At 49.4% G+C, this 24,001-nt stretch overlaps 1 protein-coding gene across 4 annotated transcripts in view; it reads right to left on the bottom strand.

Annotated features, from left to right (window-relative positions):
- Window positions 1-24,001, bottom strand: part of ACOX2 (acyl-CoA oxidase 2) — a 36,156-nt gene that overhangs the window by 9,067 nt on the left and 3,088 nt on the right. For 2 of the 4 annotated variants that reach the window (XM_049776185.1, XM_049776184.1), the window contains exons 3-13: window positions 23,776-23,935; window positions 23,463-23,614; window positions 22,838-22,945; window positions 20,486-20,605; window positions 20,108-20,223; window positions 18,876-19,048; window positions 17,277-17,439; window positions 15,452-15,642; window positions 13,509-13,688; window positions 10,463-10,568; window positions 7,068-7,285 (exon numbers count right to left, since the gene is read on the bottom strand). In XM_049776185.1, the coding sequence (XP_049632142.1) occupies window positions 7,068-7,285; window positions 10,463-10,568; window positions 13,509-13,688; window positions 15,452-15,642; window positions 17,277-17,439; window positions 18,876-19,048; window positions 20,108-20,223; window positions 20,486-20,605; window positions 22,838-22,945; window positions 23,463-23,614; window positions 23,776-23,935 (1,687 nt within the window). The remainder of the gene's footprint in view (window positions 1-7,067; window positions 7,286-10,462; window positions 10,569-13,508; window positions 13,689-15,451; window positions 15,643-17,276; window positions 17,440-18,875; window positions 19,049-20,107; window positions 20,224-20,485; window positions 20,606-22,837; window positions 22,946-23,462; window positions 23,615-23,775; window positions 23,936-24,001) is intronic. The other 2 variants (XR_007497515.1, XM_049776186.1) reach the window with 2 other exon arrangements.

Raw genomic sequence — 24,001 nt, forward strand, 5'->3', positions numbered from 1 at the left:
TACTGGCATGTACTAATTTAATCTGCTTCATCCCTCTGTGGTCTCATTTCCCTCCTTACCTAGCTATAAAACATGATCCATTACATTATATTCACTCTCTTAAAAATCTATTCAATGAGAGAGAGAGAGAGAGAGAGAGAGAGAGAGAGAGAGAGAGAGAGAGAGAGAGAGAGAATACAGTAAGTAATATATGCAATCTGGGTTCCATTCCCAGCATCCCATATATTCCCCAAGACAGGCATTTTCCCTGAGTGCAGAACTAGGAATAATCCCTGAGCAAGTGTGATTTATATATGTAAATATATTCAGTAATTTTTCTTGCTCTGTGTTACTTACTTAGAAACACCCTATCCCTTAGTATCTTCAGTCTTTTTTTTTTTTTATCACCACGTTCGTGACTATAGGGATGAAAGCAAAATCAGTACTGGCATAATAAGGCATCACCTGGACTTTATTACTAGAAGTCATAGTTGATTACTCTGATGAATTAATTCTTTCATTTCCTTAGGTAATTTTCTCTTCCATTCTCAGATCGACAATATCCACCTCTGTCTCTCTTAACTATGTGATTTTGCATGTTGCAAATTATTTTACACTTGTTTCACTGATAAGGGAGATGAGGTAGCGGCATTTCTTTCTTTTTTTTGGGGGGGGAGGGTCACACCCGGCAGCACTCAGGGGTCACTTCTGGCTCCAGGCTCAAAAATCGATCCTGGCAGGTGTGGGGGACCATATGGAATGCTGGGATTCGAACCACCGACCTTCTGCACGCAAGGCAAATGCCTTACCTCAACGCTATCTCTCCGGCCCAGAGATAACGGCATTTCTATTAGTTTCTTCTATGCATTTATAGAGACAGTGCTTTCAGGACTCATCTCATTACAAGAAACTGTCTAGGCACCTTGCTCAGGCTAGTGGCTTCTTCGCCTGGCATTGTCTCCTCTTGCTTACCGGAAACTTTTTATTTTTTAATTTTTATTTATTTATTTATTTTGTTTTTTGGGCCACACCCAGTGATGCTCAGGGGTTACTCCTGGCTTTGCACTCAAATATTGCTCCTTGCTCGGGAGACCATATGGGACGCCGGGGATCGAACCCAGGTTCGTCCTGGGCAGCTGCGTGCAAGGCAAACGCCCTTGAGCTATCGCTCTGGCCCATGGAAAGTTTTTAGAAATTCTTTTTCTTTATGAATATAGGGACATGCTGCCATTTCTTTTATGTTTCAACTTTATTTATTATTGATTGATCGATTGATTGGTTATTGGGCCACATCCAGTGGTGCTCGGGGGTTATTCCTGACTCTGCACTCAGAAATCACCCTTGGCAGGCAGGGGGACCATATGGGTGCCAGAAAATCAACCGGGTTCCTCCCAGGTAGGCTGCATGCAAAGCAAATGTCCCACCAAATGCCCCACTGCTGTGCTATCTCTCTGGCCCATGCTGCCATTTCTTTCTTTTTCTTTTTTTTTTTGAGGTTTCTTTATTTTTGGATCACCCTCAGAAGTGCTGAGGGGCTACTCCTGGTCCTGAACTCAGTAGCCTTGCCTTGTGGTGCTCAGGAGCAGTATGTTAGGCAAGAGCATTAACTTTTGTTTGTTTGTTTTTGGTTCTGGGCCACACCTAGCGTCTCTCAGGGATTACTCCTGGCTCTGCGCTCAGAAATCGCTCCTGGTAGGCTCTGGGGACCATATGGGATGCAGGGGATTGAACCTTGACCTTCTGCTTAAGAGACAAACACCCTTGCTCTGGCCTAAGAGCCTTTTTGTTTTGTTTTTGTTTTTGTTTTTAGGTCATACCTGGCAGTGCTCAAGATCACTTCTGGCTCTACGCTCAGAAATCGCTCCTGGCAGGCTGGGGATCATATGGGATGCCGGGATTTGAACCACCTTCCTTTAGCATGCAAGGCAAATGCCTTAACTACCATGCTATCTCTCTGGCCCTAAGAGCCTTAACTTTTGTTCTATCTCTTGGGTCCTTTTTTTTTTTCTCACCAGAAAAAAGACCAGTTTCTTCTTCACATATTCCATATCTTAGCTCCTTTTTCTGACAAAATGCCTGGAAACTGTTATGTTTGTGTGTGCATGCTATTTCTAATTCTTCTGCTGTTCTAAACTGAATCTATTCAGGTTTTCATTCTCACCAGACAACTGAAATAACTCTTGTCAAGGTCATCTCCTTAGGGTCCCAGCTCTTCAGTGGCTGGATTTCTTCTTACATTCCTTGTGATGCCTTTCTCAGCATTTTAAATTCTAACCATATGCCAAAGACTTCCAAATTTCTTTTTCCAATCTCACCTGCTTATGAACATCCTACTTTTAACAGGTTTTTATTAACTTAATGTGCTCAATACTGAACTTCTGATTCCTTAACATTTCCATCTTGTCCATACTTGGCTGTCTTCCATCTTTCCCTTGATATTTATTAAATGACAGTCTAGGCCAAAACCCTGAATCTGTGCTCTCTCTCTATCGGGCGTCTCAAACTCAATTTACCTGCAGGACGCAGGAGGCAAAGTCGGGGTGATCCTTGAGTGCAGAGTCAGTAGTAAGCCTTGAACATTGGGGGGTGTGACCTAAACAACTAAAACAAAACAAAACAAAACAAAACAAAAGAAGATTCCTCTAGGGCAGGGCCACAAAATGTTGTACGGAGGGCTGCAAACAGCCCGTGGCTGCGAGTTTGAGACCCTGCATATATCTCTTCTCTCTATCATTCTCTCTTTCTCTCTCTGTACCTGTCCCTTACCCCTCCTCTCTTCTCTCCTCTTCTCCCCTCCTCTCTTTTTCTCTTCTCCTCCTCCTCTTCTCTCCTTCCCTCTCCCCCTCCCTCTCTCTCCCCCTCCCTCTCTCTTCCCTTCCCTCTCTCCCCCTCCATCCCTCTCTCCCCCTCCATCCCTCTCTCCCCCTCCCTCCCTCCCCCTCCCGCCCTCCCCCTTCCTCTCCCCCACTCCTCTCTCCTTCCCCTGAACCCCCAGGATATATTCCTGGCTCTGCACTCAGGTATCACTCCTGGCAGGGAACAGGGGATCATATTGGGTGATGGGATCAGACCTAGCTCAGCCACATGCAAGGCAATCAAGCACCTTGCCCACTGTACTATCACTCCAGCCCTCTTTTTAAAAAATTTTTGGGGAGTTCATACCTGACTCTGTTCAGGGTATACTCCTGGTTTGTGCTCAATGATCATTTCTGGAGAGCTCTGGGATCAACCTGGTCAGTCTCATGCAAGACAAATGCCTTACTTGTTATACTATTACTCTGGCCCCTTCAAAAGTATCTTTATTTTTTAGTTTTGGGCCATATCTAGTAGTGGCTCTAATAGGGCTTAATTGTGGCTCTGTGCTCTGGGATCACTTCTGGTTGGGCTCTGGCGACCATATGGGATGCCAGGGCTTAAACCTAGGTTGGCCACATGCAAGGCAGTTGCTCTGCTAACCAGCTCCCTGAAATTACTGTCTCTTATGCGCCATTGCTAATCTGTCAGAATTTTTGTGTGTGTTTGTTTTTGGGGCCACACCCAGCGGGGCTTCCTGACTCTGCGCTCAGAAATCGCTCCTGGCAAGCTTGGGGGACCATATGCGATACTAGGAATAGAACCCAGGTGTGTTCCGGGTTGGGCGCGTGCAAAACCTACTATCTCTGTGCTATTGCTCCAGCCCAGAAAAACCTGTTCTAATTTCAAAATCTAGCAAAACTTTGAGGGCCAGAGAGATAGCACAGAGGATTTGTAGGCAAACATGGGAGATTGAAATGATCACTTTTGTTCCATTTTGAAACCCCATGATGGGGCCAAAGAGACAGCACAAGAGCTAAGGCACTTGTCTTGCATGTGGTCATCTCGAATTCAATCCGCAGCACCATGAGAGTCTTAGCACAGAGCCTGGAGGAGTCCTGGAATACTGCCAGGTATGACACAAAAGAACTAACAAATAAAGCCTCAAAAATATTTTGACCACTTTTTCCTTATGAAACAAGTATTTATTTTTAATTAATGACAGAGAATTTTGGGTAAAAAATAATTTTCAGGGCCGGAGAGATAGCATGGAGGTAAGGTGTTTGCCTTTCATGCAAAAGGACGGTGGTTCGAATCCCGGCATCCCATATGGTCCCCTGAGCCTGCCGGGGGCGATTTCTGAGCATAGAGCCAGGAGTAACTCCTGAGAGCCGCTGGGTGTGATCCAAAAAAAAACAAAAACATTTTTTCATGCACTGGACTTGTGGCTTTTCTTCACCATTTCAAAGAGCTTTCAGATACATAGTAAAGGACACAATGCTGTTCCCTCAGTTTTACTAAATCACTGTCCCTCTTCTCTTTTCTAATTTGGGGGGTCAGGGTTGGACCACACCTGGCAATGCTCAAGGGCTTTTCCTGGCTTTGTGCCTAGAAGTTAGCTTGGCAATGTGTAGGCGGCCACATATGGTGCCGAGGATTTGAACCAGAGTGTGTCTGAAACAGCTGCTCAAGGCAAGGCCTTAATCCCTGTAAAATCTCTCCTTTATTTCTTTTTCTTTTCTTTTTTTTTCTTTTTTTTTGGTTTTTGGGCCACACCTGGTGGTGCTCAGGGGTTACTCCTGGCTGTCTGCTCAGAAATAGCTCCTGGCAGGCACAGGGGACCATATGGGACACCGGGATTCGAACCAACCACCTTTGGTCCTGGATCGGCTGCTTGCAAGGCAAACAAACGCTGCTGTCCGGGCCCTCCTTTATTTCTAATTTTCATGTTACTTCTCTCATTTTCTCTTGAGTTGTATGTTTGTCTTTTTTAATCCTCTTCTTGATATCTTTTTTTTTGTTTTTTTGTTTTTGTTTTGTTTTTGGATCACACCCGGCAGCACTCGGGTCCCTCCTGGCTCTATGCTCAGAAATCGCTCCTGGCAGGCTTGGGGGACCAGATGGGATGCCGGGATTCGAATCACCGTCCTTCTACGTGCAAGGCAAATGACCTTCCCTCCATGCTATCTCTCCAGCCCCTCTTGTTGATATCTTAATAGCCCCCCTCCTTTCCTTTCTGCCTTTATGCCACACTCGGTAGTGTTCAGGGGTTATTCCTGGCTCTGTGTTTAGGGGCGACCCCTGACAGTACTTAGGGAACTGTATATGCACTGGTGATTGAACCACAGTTGGCTGAATGCAAGGCACTAGTACTATTTCTTTGGCCCTATTATGGGTTTCAAAATGGAACAAAGCGATCAATTCAATCTGCCATTTTTTCCTAAAAATATCCTCCAATTGATATTTATGGCCACTTAAAGTTGCTTGGGCCTGTTAATTACCATTACCAGAGAACTCTCCCACGATAAAAGCCTTCCTTTATCATTTCTACCTGAGGGTGATGATACAGAATCAAAGCAAGATGCTATGATAACCACTGCAAGCTCAGAGTCTGCAGCACACCCGATTGCCTTGCAAATAGTGGCAAAGTTACTTAGAAACCATAATACGAATCCATCAATTTGGGGGGTTCATGCATGCATAAGCTGTCCATTTGTGTCAGGGAGGGCTGTCTTGTCTTAAACTGAAAGTCTCTGGAGGCGAGGCAAGCACTGGAGATGCTGCTGCAGATTAAGAATCATGCGCATGAGTTGTTAAGGTAATCCTTTTGTGCTCCATCATCCCTGACAATCAGGGCTGGAACATTATCATTTTTATGTGCTTTTAAATGCCAACTGTTTCAGAAAGTCAGAGGTAGGTTTCTACTGTGAAATATTCAACTGTGCTATTAACAGTTTCTACCACTGAATTGTCTATATTAGGGAAAATGTAATTGTGTTTTTGATTATTTAATTGTAAGAATGTGTTGATCACCACCTGTTCGTTTGGTATTTAGTCATCAATGGTGTATAGTATAGTATATACATCAATGGTGTATATATTTTCTTTTGTTTTGGATGTTGGTTTTTATTTTGTTATTTTGGAGCCACACCTGGCCATGCTCAGGGCTCACTTCTGCCCTATGTTCAGGTGGGACTGGGGACCATATGTGGTGCCAGATCATTCATGTGCAAGGCAAGCACCTTTCCCACCTGACACAAATAGATTTTTTTTTCTTTTTTGGGCCACACCTGGTGATGCTCAGGGGTTACTCCTGGCTATGTACTCAGAAATCACTCCTGGCTTGGGGGACCATATGGGACGCCAGGAGATCGAACTGTGGTCCATCCTAGCTTAGTGCGTGCAAGGCAAACGCCCTAGCATTTGTGCCACTGCTCCAGCCCTGATGTAAATAGTTTTTAAATGAGGGACTGGAGTAGTAGCACAGTGGTAGGGTGTTTGCTTTGCATGCGACTGACCCAGGATGGATGCGGGTTGGATCCCAGCATCTCATATGGTCCCCTGAGCCAGGAGCAATTTCTGAGGGCATAGCCAGGAGTAATCCCTGAGCATCACTGGGTGTGGCCCCCAAAACCAAAACCAACAAACAAAACAATAACAAAAAAACCCAAGCAGCTTTGTGGTTTGAGCCTGGCAGATACCAGTGTGAATACCACTGAAAGGGGTAAACTGAACACCTCAGCTAAAAAAGAGGTGTGAACATCATAGCCAGGTAATATGACCTCTGATGAGCACGCATGAGTGTGCAGTGTTGTAACCCTTGGGGAGTATTGCAATCATAACCTGAGCCTAAACTAAACGTGACCCCTGGTGAGCATGCGCACAAGCACTCCGACTAGGGACTGCGCACTTTGGGGACCACCACACCCTTTTCGAACCTGGGAAAACACTCTAACGACACATGTGTGCACCCTGGTCATCACAAAAAGAAGGGAAGGGGGAAGAATAAAAATAAAACAAAAATGCTAAAAATAAAATAGGGGTTAGAACTATAGGATAGTGGTCAGGGCACTTGCCATGCATGCAGATAAACCGGGTTTGTCCTCCAGCACATACAGTCTCCAAGCCCCATCAGGAGTTTGATCCCTGAGTGCAAAGTCAGGAGTCAGCCAGCATTGAGCACCGCCAGATGTGACTCAAAATTCAAAAAAAGATAGATAATTGGAATAAAGTGACCCGTGAAAGCAGGATCATGGGTTTCTGTGAAGACGAACATCCCAGGGCAAGCCACTCACCGAATGAGAGGGAGCAGGTCCATGTAGGCTGTCCTTGCCATGTCTGCCTGGGCCCCAGTCAGGAAGCCGTCGTGGAGGAAGTCACCTGTGCTGGCCAGGATGCCTTGTAAAGCATAGAGGTCGCAGAGGCGCTTGACAGCCTGCCGGATTGCTGGCTCCCTTTCTAGTTTCTCCAGAGCTTCTGCAAAGCTCTTCACTGTGATGTAGTAGCAGTGTGCCTACGGAGAAGCAAAGTGCGTTAGCCTCTGACCTCTTTTCTCTTCTTTTGCTTTTGGGCCACATATACCTCTGTGCTGCGCAGCGCTGGAAATTGGACATGGGTCTCCTGCATGCTAATCATGTACATGAGACCCTTCTAGGGTCTCACCCTGGCCTCAGCCACTGATTTCTGACTCTGCCAAAGTCATTCTGGAGGCATGGTACTGGCTAAGCTGGCTGCTCCATGTGTTTGTTAGCTTTCCAACAGCCTGAGCTTTTGTGATGCTGTGCATGAGTTAGCACACACGTACACACACACACACACACACACACACACACACACACACACATGCTAGGGGGATCATGGTTCTATCAGTTCTTCATTTTTTCCTGGGATGGTTTCGACTGAGATGGGTTTGATATCAGAGAGGAGGCAGGAGCATTGAAGGCTGGCCTGGGGACACTGGAGGGCAGCACATGAGAAAACAGTTGTTTGGGGACCAGAGTGATAGCTCAGTGAATAGGGCATTTGCCTTTCATCTCTGGCATCCTATATGGTCCTCTGAGCCTGCCAGGAGTGATTTATGAGCATAGAGCCAGGAGTAACCTCTGACTGAGCCCTGCCAGGTGTGCCCCTCCCCCCAAAAAAGAAAAGAAAAGAGCTGTTTGTTGCCGGATATGACCCAGGCAGTGGTGTGTGGGGGCCTTGGAGTGAGGAAATAGAGGTTCAAGAGGGGCCAGAGTGATAGTTCAACAGGTAGGGTGCTTGCCTTGCACACAGCTGATCTGGCTTAGATCCTCGGCACTCCATGTGGTTCCCCGAGCCCCACCAGGGGTGGTTCTTGAGTGCAAAGCCAAGCATAAGCCCTGAGCACCACCAAGTGTGGTCCCAAAACAAAACAAAAAGATGTACTATAAAACTTCCCCTTTTGGGCCCGGAGAGATAGCACAGCGGCGTTTGCCTTGCAAGCAGCCGATCCAGGACCAAAGGTGGTTGGTTCGAATCCCGGTGTCCCATATGGTCCCCTGTGCCTGCCAGGAGCTATTTCTGAGCAGACAGCCAGGAGTAACCCCTGAGCACCGCCAGGTGTGGCCCAAAAACCAAAAACCAAAACCAAACCAAACAAAAAACTTCCCCTTTTGCCAACCAGCTCCTCCTTTGGGGGATTCCTTCCTTTCTACAACCCACAACACAGGCTAAGAAATGCCTGGCATGTTGGCAAACTTTCAGGATCCTGCTTCTCTTATGCCTGAAGTCCTTATGTTGGGTCAGTGCCCCTGTCCTACTGGTTAAATCTTTTGAATATTTCCCCCTTCCCTAAGCCCAAAGCACAAACTTTATTTTATTTTTTCGGGAGGAATATATTTGTTCCCTGAGGAGAGGGAGTGGAGCCAACAGGGTTCTCAGATTTTTAGATGCCTGCCTCTAACACCGTTTGTTGAAGTGCCTCTTTGGGGATAGGGAGATGGCCACACTGCTGGCAGCGCTGTTTATAGATAGCAAGCCAGAGCATGCCTCCTGTGGAAGTGGGTCTCGGGTGGAAGGAGTTCACCGTGGTCAGAGGGAGCTTTGGGGGCAGAAGGCAAGAATCGGGGGCAGAGGGCAGTGGGGCACTTACATAACATGAAATTGCTGCCTGACCTGGTTGACCTGGCTTGCAACACTTGGCTATTGAAGAACCGGTGTCCTTCCGTGTCCCTGCCATGCCACGCAACCTCAGTGCTCTAACTGGATCCATTTTTGTGCACAAAACTGGAGACTTCTTTCATGTTGGCCCTGCTTCCCTCTTTTGCCAGGGAGGGGGGACACAGCTCTTGTCTGAACTTCCCTGAGCTGAGGATTGGGAGGATTGGGAGCTCTGCTGTGGAAATCAAAGGGGGCCCCCGAAAAAGAAGGTGACCCCTTGCATTGCAGGCAAAGCCTGAGCCAAGCCTTCCCTCTGTGATCTAAGCACGATGGGCGTGATCTGCTTTTATATGTCTTGATTTAAATCTGGTCTGATATGGGGGCATGGGGTGGTGGTGGGCAGGGGCGTGGAGCACTTATGGACTAGCTGCCTTGCTGTATTCATTCATTTCTCTTATCTCATCATCCAAAATAATCCTGCAGGACAGGTAGGAGGTATTTTGTTTGTTTTTGTAGGGCGTGGGGAGGGCCAAATGTTGCTCGGACACTTTCTCTCTTTTCGTAACCTGGCGAGCGTACACTGTTCTGTGCTGATGAGACGTTGAGTCCAGAGGGATGGACGGAAGCGTGTCTGCAGCAGTGGGAGTGGGAGGCTGCTGGGGAGGCAGGCAGGGCCCCACCAGCGGGTTTGAAGCAAGTTGTGGGTCACTAGGTGGCGCCCAGGGGCAAAACTCTTGTTCTAGGACCGCCATTGTCATATATTGGATGCAGAACAACTAGCCATTGACGAGCCCCCTGGGTTTTCCAGCTAGAACAGGGCCAGAGCTCAGGAGTTATTCCTACCTCCTTTCCATTCCTTCACTTACTGAAACCTGTGACTTCTGCCTAACCCCTTAATAATTCTGATCTGGGCCCGAGCCATAGCACAGCTGCAGGACCGGGCTCGATCCCACAGGGTCCCCCGAGCCTGCCAAGAATGATTTCTGAGCACAGAGCCTGGTGGAACCCCTGAGCACTGCGGGATGTGGCCTAACCCTCCAACCCTCCAAATTCTGCACCCATGTCGTCCATGCCATCGAAGCTCTTGCTGTGGGAGCCCCACCCCAGGGTGTCTTTCCCTGGAGACATGGGTGAGCAAACACTTGCCAAATCCCCAGCCCAATGTCTAGAACTGAGAAGAGGCCTCCAACAGACTTGCTGACTGGCTGAATTAAGTATGAACACAAAAGAAAATGGACATGGACTCAGACGTCTAAGGATGGACTGTGGGGCTGAAGGGGAACTTGACCTGCTTTTTACCTGCGTTTTATCTGTGAGGAAATGTTTGAACAACCTGAAGCAAATCCAATAACATGGCCTCATTATGCTTTTCCCTTGGAACTGCCAGCAAGATTGCCTTGGAGTTAAGTCCTCTCGTTAAAATACCCCAGACTAAAACCTTGGTGGTGAAATGAGGGCAGCTGCTGGGCAGGGCCAGGGAAGAATGGCAGAACTGGGCTTTTCCCAGCAGGAGAGCCTGCTGGGGAAACACAAAGCCCCTTTCAGCTGAGATGACTGACTGGCAACTCACCTTGGCGGCCTGGAGGTGTATGATGGTGGTTTGGTTCCAGGCGTCCTGCCTGTCAACTCCGGACTGCATCAGAGTTTGTAAATGATGCACAGAGTCCTTGATGAGCCTGGAGCCAAAGGGAAGAATGGTTTAGCTCCCGGCTGTGTTGAAAAGAGATCTGGGAGGTTTAGCTACAGGCTGCCTGTCTGGGGCCCCTCAGAAATAGAAGCCACCCACGTTCCTGACCTCTTCGGTGTCCCAAAGCTTCCTATGCCTCATGTATAGCCTTTTAGGGGTAGAGTCCTAGTTTACCATGGGTAGAACAAACTGATCTGGCCACACAGCTAGTAAGGAGGGGAGCAGGTCAGAGCCCCCAGCCCTCGGCCTGCCAAGAGAACATGGGATCCCAGTGTTCACAGCAATGTTCTGATGGCCTGTCTGGGTCCCAGCAAGGAGCAGAGCTATTTTCTAAAAGTTCCAGAGCCTGCGAGCATCCAGCTTGCTCCATCGTCTTTCCTTCCCCCTTAAAAGAAGAAAAGTCCTTCAAAGGCAATACTTTGGCCAATTTGTCACTTTGTGTTGTTTTGGGGTGACACCTGGCAGGTGTTCAGGACTTCTTGGCTCTGTGCTCAGGAATCATTCCTGATGTGCTGGGGGTGGGGGGAGACAGAATGTGGCGCTAGATCTCGGACTGGGGTCAGCCACCTGCAAACTTGGAATCTATATGCAAAGTCCACTGTACGAAGCCTTTTTCTTTTGCTTTCTCTAGGAACAGCCTAGCAGATATCACATAATCTAAAAGCAATATAACAGCATTTATGACCCTTCCCTGCCCCCGCCCCCACAGGGTCAACTATCTGAGGAATGGCCTTATCTTTACCTCACTTTGTGTGAGGCCAGCCTAGTTGGTGGATTCCCCAGTGCCTAGCACTGTGCCCAGAAGGGTGTAGACACTTAGCAAATACTTGTGGAGCAAACAAACAAGTGCTACAAGTTGCTTGTGATCTTGAAACAATATTAGCCATCCCTGGGACAGAAACTTGGCATACAAGACTTTTTACATACTAAAAATATTTTCTGCAGGTTGCTTTTGGTATTTTAGTTAGGAAGGGGGCAGGAAGCTTTGGCTTTGGTGTACGATCCTCCATCATGGGTCTAGTCTGTGGCTCAGTGGTAGGCTTCTCGCTCTTCTCTGTGCTGGCCTGTGTTGCGTTAGAGTCGTATTTCTGTGCCAACCCCCTCCTGTCTGTGTTAATTCAGCACTCTGAATATATACCCCCCAGGGTACATAGAAGTATTTGCTGTCTGACAGAATTTAAGTGTCTTTTATCTTGTTCTTATTCCCTGGAGTCTTGGGGACTCTGGGAAAAAAAACAAGTCCTACATCTTGACATAGTCATACTGATTTTTATGTTACTTGGGCTACAGCTAGATGTGTTCAGGGGACCATGTGGTGTGTGGTAATGCAGGTGCTTTCTCACTCTAAATTATTTTCTAGGCTCTGATGTAGTCATATTTTATCTTCTAAATTGTTATTTTGTTGGACCAAAGAGATAGCACAGCATCAGGGTGCTTGCCTTGCACTCGACCAACCCAAAAGTCCAGTGGTTTGATTTCTGGCATCCCATATGGTCCCCTGAGCCTGCCAGGGGTGACTTCTGAGCACAGAGCCAGGAGTAACCCCTGAGCTCCACTAGGTGTAAACCAAAACCAAAAGGAAAAAATGTTATTTTATTTGTTTCTGGGCCACACTCTGCACTTCTCAGGGCCTATTCCTAGATTTGTACTCAGGGGCCACTCCTAATGGCATTCAGGGGACCATGAGGTATTATAGGCAAACCCGGGCTTCTTACAAGCAAAGCAAGTGCTTTAGCCCACAGGGGTCCTAATTTTTGTTTGCTTTTGTTTTGGGACCACACTTGGCAATGCTCAGGGTTTACTCCTGGCTCTATGCTTAGAGGCCACTCCAGGTGGTGCTCAAGAACAAATGGGAATGGACCTGGGTTGGCCATGTGCAAGGCAAGATAGGACCTGATGTCCTATCTCTTTGGCCCTTAAGTTCTTATTTTTTAGATTCTGGGCTATTTCAAAAAGACAAATATTTTTTTTTTTTTTTTTTTTTTTAGTTTTTGGGCCACACCCATTTGACGCTCAGGAGTTACTCCTGGCTACGTGCTCAGAAATCACCCCTGGCTTGGGGGACCATATGGGACACCGGGGGATCGAACCGCGGTCCATCCGCTTGCAAGGCAGACACCTAACCTGTAGCGCCACCTTCCCGGTCCCAAAGACAAATATTTTATATATATATAATATTTGTCTTTTTGACATATAATATATATATTATATTTATATATAATTTGAAGGGGTGGGGAATCATATCTGGCAGTGATTTGGAGCCACTCTGGTGATACTGGGGAGAGAATTCAGGGTTCTCTCATGCACAGCATGTGCTTCAACCCTTTGGACTATCTCTGAGCCCTAAAGTCCTTGTACTGGGGGTGGAGAGATAGCACTGCAGTAGGAATGTGCCTTGCACACAGCCAACCCAGGACAGACGGTGGTTCAAATCCCAGCACCCCACATGGTCCCCCATGCCCACCAGGAGCAATTTTTGAGCTCAGAGCCAGGAGTAACCCCTGAGCATTGCTGGGTATGACCCGAAAACAAACAAACAAAAAATTAAATAAATAAAAATCCTTGTACTTGGGCCCGGAGAGATAGCACAGCGGCGTTTGCCTTGCAAGCAGCCGATCCAGAACCAAAGATGGTTGGTTCAAATCCCGGTGTCCCATGTGCTCCCCCGTGCCTGCCAGGAGCTATTACTGAGAAGACAGCCAGGAGTAACCCCTGAGCACTGCCGGTGTGGCCCAAACCCCCCCCCCCCCAAAAAAAATCCTTGTACTTGCTAGAGGGTGGTGTCTTATAGGTGGTGGCTTATAGATATGACTCCTCCTCCTCTCTGCCCATCGTGGCAGAAGCTGAGAGGCCCTAGGAGTCTGGGTCAGACACCCATGCAATTCCGGAGGCCCACCTGTGGGAAGGAATCGTCCCAGCACCGGCTTACCTAGCTGCCACGTGTTCCCAAGCCGTGGTGTAGAGCTCCGGACAAAGGAAGTCAGCTGCCCTCTGGGCTGGACACTTGGGCTGGCCAGGCGTGGCCAGATAGGCAACAGACTGAGGGAGAGACATTTGCGGTGAGGCGCCTCGGGAGGCCTGAGCCTGCAGGTAGGTCTTCACCAGGAACCTGCGGGTGAGGGTGGAGGCAGGTGAGAGGATAGAGGGACCTGTGGCCAGCTCAAGCTAGAAGAACTGCAGGCCTCAGGCCTTGCCTAGATCCCTCTGATTGGGGTCACTCTTCACTTCAAGCCCCCCAGGGACCGCTGCTGTGAGACCGTTAGGGAAGAGCACCCTGAGACATATTTTCTCTCACCCTGGAGCGGGGCTGACAAGCTAAGGGCCTGAGCACAGGCCCTTTTCATATCTGAGCAAACAATCCTTTCTGCAGCTGAGGATCTTGTGACTCGGAGATTTGTACTGAGGAGTTCAGAGACTGTGGAAATGAAATTTTCCTAGCCGAGAGAAAAGACGGAGAGATGCAGGGACGCTAACGAGTGGGCGGATTACAGGGCATTTAGTGTTTTGGATAATCGTGAGGTTATAAGGCTCTGGGTTTAGCCTCTGAAGTCTGTCTCTGAGATCTGTGTGATGCTTCTAAAGTCACTTCACCTCCCTCATCCTTGATTTCTCCCTCCTGTGGAGGCTCCTGTGGTTCTCACCTGGTAGGAGGCTCATGAAAGCCAAATAAAATTGTCTGAGTAAGATTCTAGGTATCATGCAGCGCTCACACACTTACTACAAATAATATTGTGCCTTTTTGGGAGTTTGAAGGAAAAAAAAACCCAAACCAATACACTATATAGGATTCAAGAAATTCCAAGAAATGTTCCATTGAGTACTTGAAGGCGTGCTCTCTCCTGGCACAGAGAAATATTTACCCGAGAATAAATGAGTATGGAAGGTCTGGGCAGCTGCCAAGCCCTGGATCAAAGAGAAAAAAGCAGCTGACTTGGAGCAGGCCAATTCAGCCTTTCCTTCTTGCCTCTTGGAATGCAGCCCCCTGTGAGTAGGCCCTGATGGGGTACAGGGTTTGTGGGTGTCTGACCCTGAGGCACTCCTGTTGCAAAGGGAGACTAATAACGTGAGCACCACACACGTGGCAGGAAACATTTCAGTGTTACCAGGAAGTAGGAGGACTAGGATGGGCAGCCCAGGCAGGGACTGTATCCCTTATTCTGCCCCATCAGGAACCTTAGAACTGAGACTCAGGGATGGGAGGGAGCCAGCAGAATAATACATGAGGGGCTGGAGTGGTGGCGAAGGCTGTAGGGTGTTTGCCTTGCACGCAGCTGACCCAGGATGAACAGCAGTTCGATCCCCCTGTGTCCCATATGGACCCTCCAGTTAGGGTGATCTCTGAGCGCATAGCCAGAAATGACCCCTGAGCATTACCGGGTATGGCCTAAAAACAAACAAAACAAAACAGGTGCAGAGAGCTTGAAGGGAGGGTCAGTGGGCGCAAAGGTGCCCTGGTGGGAAAGCAGAACTTGTGGCAGAGATACAAGGGAATGCAGGCTGAAGTCTGGGAGAGAAGAAGGGGAGGAGGGAAAGGCCAGGCCTAAAGGACCCAGGAGACAGGGCCACCTGGCAGGGTGTGACAGATTCCCGAGAGCAGCAGAAAAGCATGCATGGGAGAAAAAGCAGGGGAAAGAGGAGACCTTCCTTAGCTTTGAAAGGCTCAGTCTGGCTGCTTACGGAGGGAGAATTGATTTGGGGCAGGGACAAGGAGGAGGCTGAGATTATTGTCCCAGAGGAGAGCAGAGGCTTGGCTGGGATCTGTGGTGAATCTGGGGAATTGGGGGGGGGGGTGCCCCAGGGTCAGCCCTTGCATGACCCTTCAAGAGGCTGTTCCGACTCTGGACCTTAGAATTCTGCTCCACTCCACCTTACCTGGCCACCTGTAGGTAGAGCACCGTATTCTCCCCCTCATAGGTGCAGGAGGCGGTCACCTTGGTGACTAGCGATGGCAGGCCACTCAGCATGGAGTAGCCATGTCCACCGCAGGCCCTGCGGCATGTCTCTGTCCCCTGCGTACAGAGCTCCGACAGCAGGGCCTTCATCCCCGAACTTAGTGCATGGAGCTGTAAGGAGAGAGGGAGAGCAGTGTGAGGCGGCACCCCAGTTCTGACCAGGATTACCCCTCCTTGAGCCCCAAAACTGTATGGAGTAGGCTGGGCCAAGGTTCTAGTATAGAAGCAAAGTGTGGGTCTTGCATATAGGAGACATAGGTGGAGAAAGGGGGGAAAGAATGAGAAGGCTGTGACTGAAAGCTTTGCACCTTCTCAAAGACATGCAGGTAGGCAAGTACAATCTGGGGCGGAGTGAAAGCACAGCAGTAGGGTGTTTGCCTTGCACACGGCCAACCTGGGACAGATCCGGGTTTGATCTCTGGCATCCCATATGGTCCCCCAAGACTGCCAGGAGCTATTTCTGAGTACAGAGTCAGGAGTAACCCCTCAGTGCCACCGGGTGTAGCCCCAAAACAAAAACAAACAAAACAAGGGATCTGGGAGAAGCGTGCTTCCTGGGTGGGGCACACTCATTGCTCATTCTGGGGTTAGAATTTTTTAAGCAGTATTTATTTATTTATTTATTTATTTATTTATTTATTTATTTATTTATTTATTTATTTATTTATAGATTGATTGGTTTTGGGCCACACCTGGCAATGCTCAAGGGCCACTCCTGGCTCTGTGCTCAGAAATTGCTCCTGGAAAGCTTGGGGGACCATATGGGTGCAAATGGGACCTGTGAATGTTACCTTCCGTTGGGACCTGTTGTCCCGTGGAAGGATAAACTTGACAGATGAATGAAGCCGTTCTACATAGGGGCTCATGATTCTTCTCGGGTGTATGTGAGTCCATGGTCTTTGAGCTAAGACTCAGATGTGTTGGGGCGAGAGAGGTGGCGCTAAAGGTAAGGTGTCTGCCTTGCAAGCGCTAGCCAAGGAAGGACCGCAGTTCGATCCCCCAGTGTCCCATATGGTCCCCCCCAAGCCAGGGGCAATTTCTGAGTGCTTAGCCAGGAGGAACCTCTGAGCATCAAATGGGTGTGGCCCCAAAAACAAAACAAACAAACAAAAAAGACAGATGTGTTTAGGAATCAAAATAGTTTTTGAGCTTTAAAATGGCAAAGTGGAGTATTTAAGGTAGATTAACTATAATACTCCCAGAGGATCCTGGGATAATCTGGGCTAATGATCAAACACCATAACATTTTCTGCTGCATAGTGTGCTCAGGCTCAGTGGGCTGTGCCACATCTCCCAGGCCAATGTGTTCTGTCTCAGACTATGGCATTCTGAGCTCTTTGGGTGTCAAAAGCAATCTGGGGTTCTGAATATGAGGCGAGATTATTTCCTCTTGTTTTGAGTTGGGGTCGGTCACAGGGTCTGCTCCCAGCTCAGTGCTTGAAGGAATCATGCGGTGCCAGGGATCAAACAGGCCTCCTTCTTACAAAACATGTGCTCCAGCCTGTGAGCTAATTATGTTTCTCAAAAGCATTTATGTTTCCTACTGTTTGGGAAGCTTTCTGAAGGCCAGACTGGGGTGTATTTATTTGTGGGGGTAAAGTTCACCATGAATATATGGGAGGGGAAGAAGGGAGGGGCCCATGGGAAAGGGCTGTGGTTGCTGTGTAATTGGGGGAACAATTTCAGCCCCTCTTCTGTGGCTGAAATCCAGGCCCCTAGGTCCCAGTGCCTATCAGAGTAGGTACCTCAGGCAGGAGGGTGAAGTCTCTGTCCAGAATGGCACTGTAGGAGTGATGGAAAAATTCCAGGAGGTTCTGTCCCAGGAATTGGAAGGCATAGGCAGAAGCCAGGGGAGGGAAGAGTTTCTGCTGTTGCGTCTGGTAGTCTAGGACTTTCGCTTCCGGGTCACTGAATGGAGCAGAAGCAGGAGATTTAGATGGCGACATGTGCAAACAGCAGCCTACAATCCCCTATGCCACAAAGTCCAGAAAAAACAAACAGGTGTTATGGTAACACACTGCGAAACCTGGGCTACTGGTGGCCTTACAAAACCTCATCTGAGTGTTTCATCATAGAGCCTTTTGTTGGCGAATTGTCAACCTTTGTTGACAAATCAGAACATGTGAATCATTCTGTTGCTACAACCTAGAAAGTTCCAAATTCACATACACTGGTCATTTTTTACTGGTATTTTTTTTACTGCCAAGGCTTGTTTACCGTGCACTGGGACATATGTAGAGACATGTGCATATATATATATATATATTATATATTGCTTGTTTGTTTGTTTTGTTTTTAGGCTACATCTGGTAGAGCTCTGAGAACTGAGGCAGTCCTTAGAGCTCTTAGGGAGGGAACTGGCCTAAGCTCCCAAGGGAACCAAGTAGAGTGAAGGATTCAAGACTCCTGGCCTCTAATCCTTAGCACTTGGTATTCAACTCTTGGGTTCTTGCGCCCAGGACAGGAGGCACCACCAGACACTTGGCTCACAGACTCTGGCTCTTGTCCTTCCTGGTAATCGGACTCTCTACCTTAGGAGTAAGAAGGCAGGGGATAGCGAGAGTGCAGGGCTTGCCAGAGTCACTGAACAGAGTTGGCGGAGTCTGCCCAGTGGAAGTTGTCCCACCGAACCAGGAGTTAGTTCACGTAGCGGTGCTATGCCAGGCGTTCCTCTGCTCTGTGCTGGCACTATTTTGCTGCATCCTGAAGTGGGGGTCATGTGTTTATGGGACACATTTCATGGAAAATATTGTTCTTTACCTGAAATTCAAAGCTAATGGACAGTCCTACATTTTTAGGCTCTGGACCCGGTAACCATGCATATGCATGTGTGTACACAGATACACAGACATTAAGGGAGGAGTTTGATACTATTGGGTGGAGGAACCACAGACAACAAAATCGACCCAACCTTGAGCTTACTGTGCTGCTGGAGGCTGTCACTCACTATCAGAAAACCCCTTTCTGCTGAGTACCGTTTGCTATGTCGGATGATTATTGTCACACCCACCCACCCACACATACTCATGCCTGGGTGAACAAATGCCGAAGCCAAGGCCACCTGCCATGTGCCAACCTGCTGCCCCAGATGCCTTTAGTCAGTCGCAGGGCAGGGCAGCCAACATTTTGGCTCGGTGCTAGAGCCACAAAGCACAACACATAGCGTGCAAGAGGATGACACAATGACACACACAAGGGCTGACAGAGCTAGATAGCCACAGCACTGACACGGCCAGCGGGGGCCGAAGCCAGGCAAATGCTGAGTGGGCAGCTACAAGGGGGATGGTCACTCATGTCCGGTGTTGGGGTGCTCTGTGAGTGCTCGTTCCCAGAAAGTCGCTTGCCTGGGCCGGAGACGGGACTGGCGGCGGATGACTGAGTAGCGGATGGCGATGCAGCAGGCCTTCTGCAGCAGCGGGACGATCTCTCCCAGCAGCAGCTCCACGCGCACCACCACCATGGAGAGGTAGTTGCTCTGAGGCGTCCCCAGCTTGATGTAGGTGCCATCTGGAGAGACCTGGCGGGCCAAGGACAGGTGCTAGGTCTGAGCGAAGGCTCTCAGGCCTGCCTCAGCATCAGGCATCCCTCCCAAAGCAGATGTTGGCTGTAGAAACACTGGATGGTATCTGCCCTTTGCTAGCTGAACTAGTGGCTGGTGCCACTTTCCCCAGTGTCCCACTCGATCTCCCACTAGGACCTCACAATACTTGCCAGGGGGTTCTGAGCTGGCTTCTGTTCTGTGATTGGTGGTGTTTATGCCTTTATGCTGCTACTCAGAGCCCATATCTCTATTCAGCTTGTCACCCATTTGCTCACCAGAATTTGAGTCTTGGTGAGATCAAGTGGAACCTAAGTGTGATCACGCAAAAAAAAAATTTTTTTTTGGGCCACACCTGGCAGCGCTCACAGGTTACTCCTGGCTCTCTACTCAGAAATTATTCCTGACAGGGTCAGGAGATCATGTGGTATGTCGGGGATCCAATCCAGTTGGCCTCTTGCGAGGCAAATGCCCTACCCATTATGCAGTTGCTCCAGCCCCTTAGATATTTTTTCTTCTCGTGTTTTTTTTTTTTTTTTTTTGGCCACAACGGTAGCATTCAGGGGTTACTCCTGGCTCTGCACTCAGAAATCGCTCCTGGCAGGCTTGGGGGACCATATAGGATGCTGGGTTTCAAACCACTGTCCTTCTGCATGCAAGGCAAACGCCTTACCTCCATGTTATCTCTCCAGCCCCTCCTTAGATATTTTTTTGTTGTTGCTGTTTTGGGGCCAAACCTGGTGGTGCTCAGGGGTTACTCCTGACTCTGCACTCAGAAACACTCCTGGCAGGCTCGGGGATCATTTGGGATATTGGGGATTGAACTTGAGTCAGTCACATGCAAGGCAAATGCCGTCCCCACTGTGCTATGGCTCTGGCCCCTGATTATACATCTTTTATCCAGCTTTTGAGGACACCAGAGCCTTGGGGGCCGGGGATAGGTACCTCAGCTCCATGGAGGAAGCCGAGGGCAATGGCCGCCCATGGACAGCCTATAGTATATAGGCCCTGTACCTACAGCCCATCTGATGCACCCACCTGTGCAAAGCGGTTCAGCATGTTCTCCTTGGGGATTCGCACATGGTCCAACCGCAAGAAGCCATTGTCCATGTGTTCAAAATTCATCTTGGGCCCAATGTCTCCAACAGTGACTCCTAACAGGGGAGAAAGCTGGAACTGGTCTGTCATTCAAGAGACACACACACACTGCAGCTCTTTGAGCCTCACGACAACCTATCATACTGGGGGTACTAGTGAGGTCAGATAGGAGCTGAGTCAAAGTTGGCGGAACCAGGTCTGTACCACTGGAGACTTTTCTGCCCAAGGTGGTGTGCCCAGGATTTCCTAGGACCCAAGACATTGAGGTTGGTAGGGCCTCTCTCCAGGGGTCCCCGAGACGACAGCAGCAGTGCTTACCTGGCAGTGGGCTGTGGTCCTGTAGGCTACGAATGGGCACGATGAAGGCATGCATGCCCTGTCGGACTCCTGAGCAGATCAGCTGGGCCTGGACCAGGGCGTGGGTGGCTGATCGCCCCACTGAGGGCAGAGAGGAGAGGCTTCGCATGAGCCTTTGGGACACCCTGGTGTGTGGAACAGATGGGCCATCCTTTCCTTGGGGTCCTGGGTGTGACCCCTTAATTTTATTGGATTTTTGGGTCACAACCAGCAATGCTCAGGTTACTCCTGGATCTTTGTTTGGGAATTACTCCTGGTGGTGCTTGGGGGACCATATGGCCACCATATGGTCAGGGATTGAACCTGGCTCAATAGTGGGCAAGGCAAGCGCCTTTCCCTTTGTACTTTCTCTCTAGCCCCATGTGGACCCCTTTAATGTAAGAGAAGGACCCGTCTGGGATGGGGAATGTGGGCCCGGGATCATGCCGAGGACCCTTGGATAGTCATGCTGGAAGGATCTGCCTGATGAGGAAAGAGTACAGTGAAAGTCCTGAGACCAGGGGCAGTCCCTCCTGGGGCAGGGAGAGGAGGTGGGTCCAAAACAGGGTGCTCAGGGAGAATCCTTCATCCCATTGTCTTCTCTGTCATGGCTGGGGGTGCCCGGAAGGTGTCATGGAGAGACTTCACTAGAAAGTATGGCTTGGGGGGACTACTTATGGACTCCTGGGGTTCTACTTAAATGCCAGGTTTGCTGTTAGCAACCACCTTACAGTAAACAGCATCCTGTGTGGACAGCACCAGCAGTAGTGATGTGTGAGATTTGTCTCTGGCAGCCTTTGGACAGAGGCGTGTATCTGAGTCTGTCTCAGGACCAGGAAACAGGAAGCTATGCCAAGAGCTTCTGGGGTACAGAGGTCAGGATCCATGATGAGAACCTGGCCCCAAGTCACAGGGAACTGTGGGACCATGTTGCTCCCCACCCGAGGAGAGGCACTTGGGGCTTCCAAAAAGACACTGATCCCGAGGCGAAAATGGGGAGGTGCTCCCAATTTGCCAAACAAGTCCAGTCCTGACTCACAACAGGCACTCTGTGGATAAGCATCTTCATTGTTTTGTTCCTAAAATCCTAGTACTAGAGACTGGAGAGAAAGCTCCGTGGGGTTGATAGGGTGCTTGCCTTGCTTATGAACGACCCAAGTTCAATCCCTGGCACTCTATATGGTCCCCTAAGTCCTTCTAGGAGTGATTCCCGAGTGCAGTCAGTAGTACATCCAGAGCACAGCCAGGCAAGGGCTCCCCAAAACAAAAGAAAACAAAGGAAAAACAATGATGGCTATGAGCCTAATGGGGACGAATCCATATGGATCATGAAATTCCAGGGCCTGCCAGAAACCTATGCTGGCCCTTCCATTTTTGCAGGGCAGGTGTAAATTTTGCCCTCAAGGTGGCTGGCAGGAGGGGACAGGCAGAAATTTTAACCCTGTCCGGTTGCACAAGCCCTCTTGTTATCCTTCAAGTCTGGCCTGCTGTCCCTCATTGGCTATCTTCTCCCTCGTCTCTTCTCCTATTCAGTCGTTGGACTCTGCAACCGCTGCTTTGTTCTATCTTCCCCATAAGAGTTTTTACCAGGACCCGGAGAGATAGCATGGAGGTAAGGCGTTTACCTTTCATGCAGAAGGTCATCAGTTCGAATCCCAGCGTCCCATATGGTCCCCCGTGCCTGCCAGGAGCAATTTCTGAGCACAGAGCCAGGAAAAACCCCTGAGCACTGCCAGGTGTGACCCAAAAACCACACACACACACACACACACACACACACACACACACACACACACACACACAAAGAGTTTTTACCTTCTGCTCCCCAACCCACATACATAGGTCACAGCATCCTCCATGGTGTTACTGTCAAGTGGAGGAAAAGGGTGGACTCCCTCCCTCGAACCCCTTTGGCTTATCAGATCACTAAGCTTTGGGAAAGGCTGCCACTTGGCGATCCCAGGGGTCAGGTGGGGTGCTGGGAAGAGACCCCTTCTCCATCTGTCCAAGCAAAGTTATCTGGAACTAACTAGGGAGATAAGAGGAACCCGAGTGTGGGAGGTGCCTAAGACTAGGTCTAGGTCAAATGCTAGTGTGTGTGTGTGTGTGTGTGCGCGCGCGCGCTTGGCACATGCTCCAAAGATTGCGTTGCTTTGCTTTTACAGCTACTTCTAAATTTCCTCACAGGATAGATTCTTCACGTTTCACCCAGGGTGAGCTGCTGAAGTTCGGGGGAGTCCAGCCAAGAGGGTTCAAGGCCTCTGGCCTGGACAGGGAACAGTCTGAGAGGTGCTGGACATTAGAGCCCATGCTGCAGGGTTAGGGGGGACTCACAGTCTCCAGGCCACCACTTGGTGGCAGTCATAGTGGGGCTGTGCATCACGAATTCCTGGGTGGCAGCATCATAGGTGGCTTCAGTCTCCAGGCCCTGAAGATACGTCCCTGGGAATCAAGGTGGGGTGAGGGGAGTGAGACTTAAGGCCAGGCCAGGCTCCTAACCAGGCCAAGAACTCTCTCAGGCACCTCAGGACAGGCGGGTCCCTGCTCTCTCTCTCTCTCTCTCTCTCTCTCTCTCTCTCTCTCTCTCTCTCTCTCTCTCTCTCTCTCTCTCTCTCTCTCTCTCTCCTATTTCTTATTCTCTCCCCACACCCTCATCAGGACAGGCGGGTCCCTGCTCTCTGGTCTCTCTCTCTCTCTCTCTCTCTCTCTCTCCTCTTTCTTATTCTCTCCCCACCCGCTCAGCAGCAGCTTATGTGTTGGATGAGAAACCACTGCTGGCCTCACCAAAAGGCCTGCCCTCTTGTCACACATTATGTTGGTCTAAGTTGGGCCCCAGCGCCCTTTCTCCCAAGATTCCCTGACAGCTAACTGCCGGGCAAGCTTGCAGCTCTCTGTGTGCAGAGACATTCGAGCCCACCGAGGCTGTATCGCACACTTACCATACACGGCCCAGACTCACCGTGGCCCAATTCTGTCTGGGCATAGGTGCAAATGATCTGGAACCGGTTGCACATCGGGCCCCATTTCGCTATCTGCTCATCAGATCCCAGGCTTTCTAGAGCCTTCTGGAACACTTTGTGAATGGTGAAGACCATGTCTCCAGAAAGGGCTCTGTGGGAAAGAGCCTGCGTGAGCAACCCTCAAGAGAGAAGGGGTGCCTGGGTCCTACTTTCCTAAGGGTTGTTGGGGGCAACTTGCTCCCGGGGCTGGGGGCTTGGGGTGATGCCCTGTGAAGCCCTCTTTGAGCATGGCGGCTATAGGGAAACATTTACCTGTATGCATATTTTAATTCCAGACCTTCGGACCAGCCCAGCTTCTGTGCCAGCATCTGTACAATGCATGACTTCTTCACGGCAGCCTCATAGCGTTCATTCTGGGTCATGAAATAATTATCCTCCAGGCTAAGCTCCGGGTCGCTCTGGATGATGCGTTCTGCCAGGAACAGAGAATGGGGCCTCAGAGACGTGGGGGGATCTTGGAGGCCTCACATTCCAGCCC

This window comes from Suncus etruscus, chromosome 7 (assembly GCF_024139225.1).
Source record: "Suncus etruscus isolate mSunEtr1 chromosome 7, mSunEtr1.pri.cur, whole genome shotgun sequence".
Classification (NCBI taxonomy): domain Eukaryota; kingdom Metazoa; phylum Chordata; class Mammalia; order Eulipotyphla; family Soricidae; genus Suncus; species Suncus etruscus.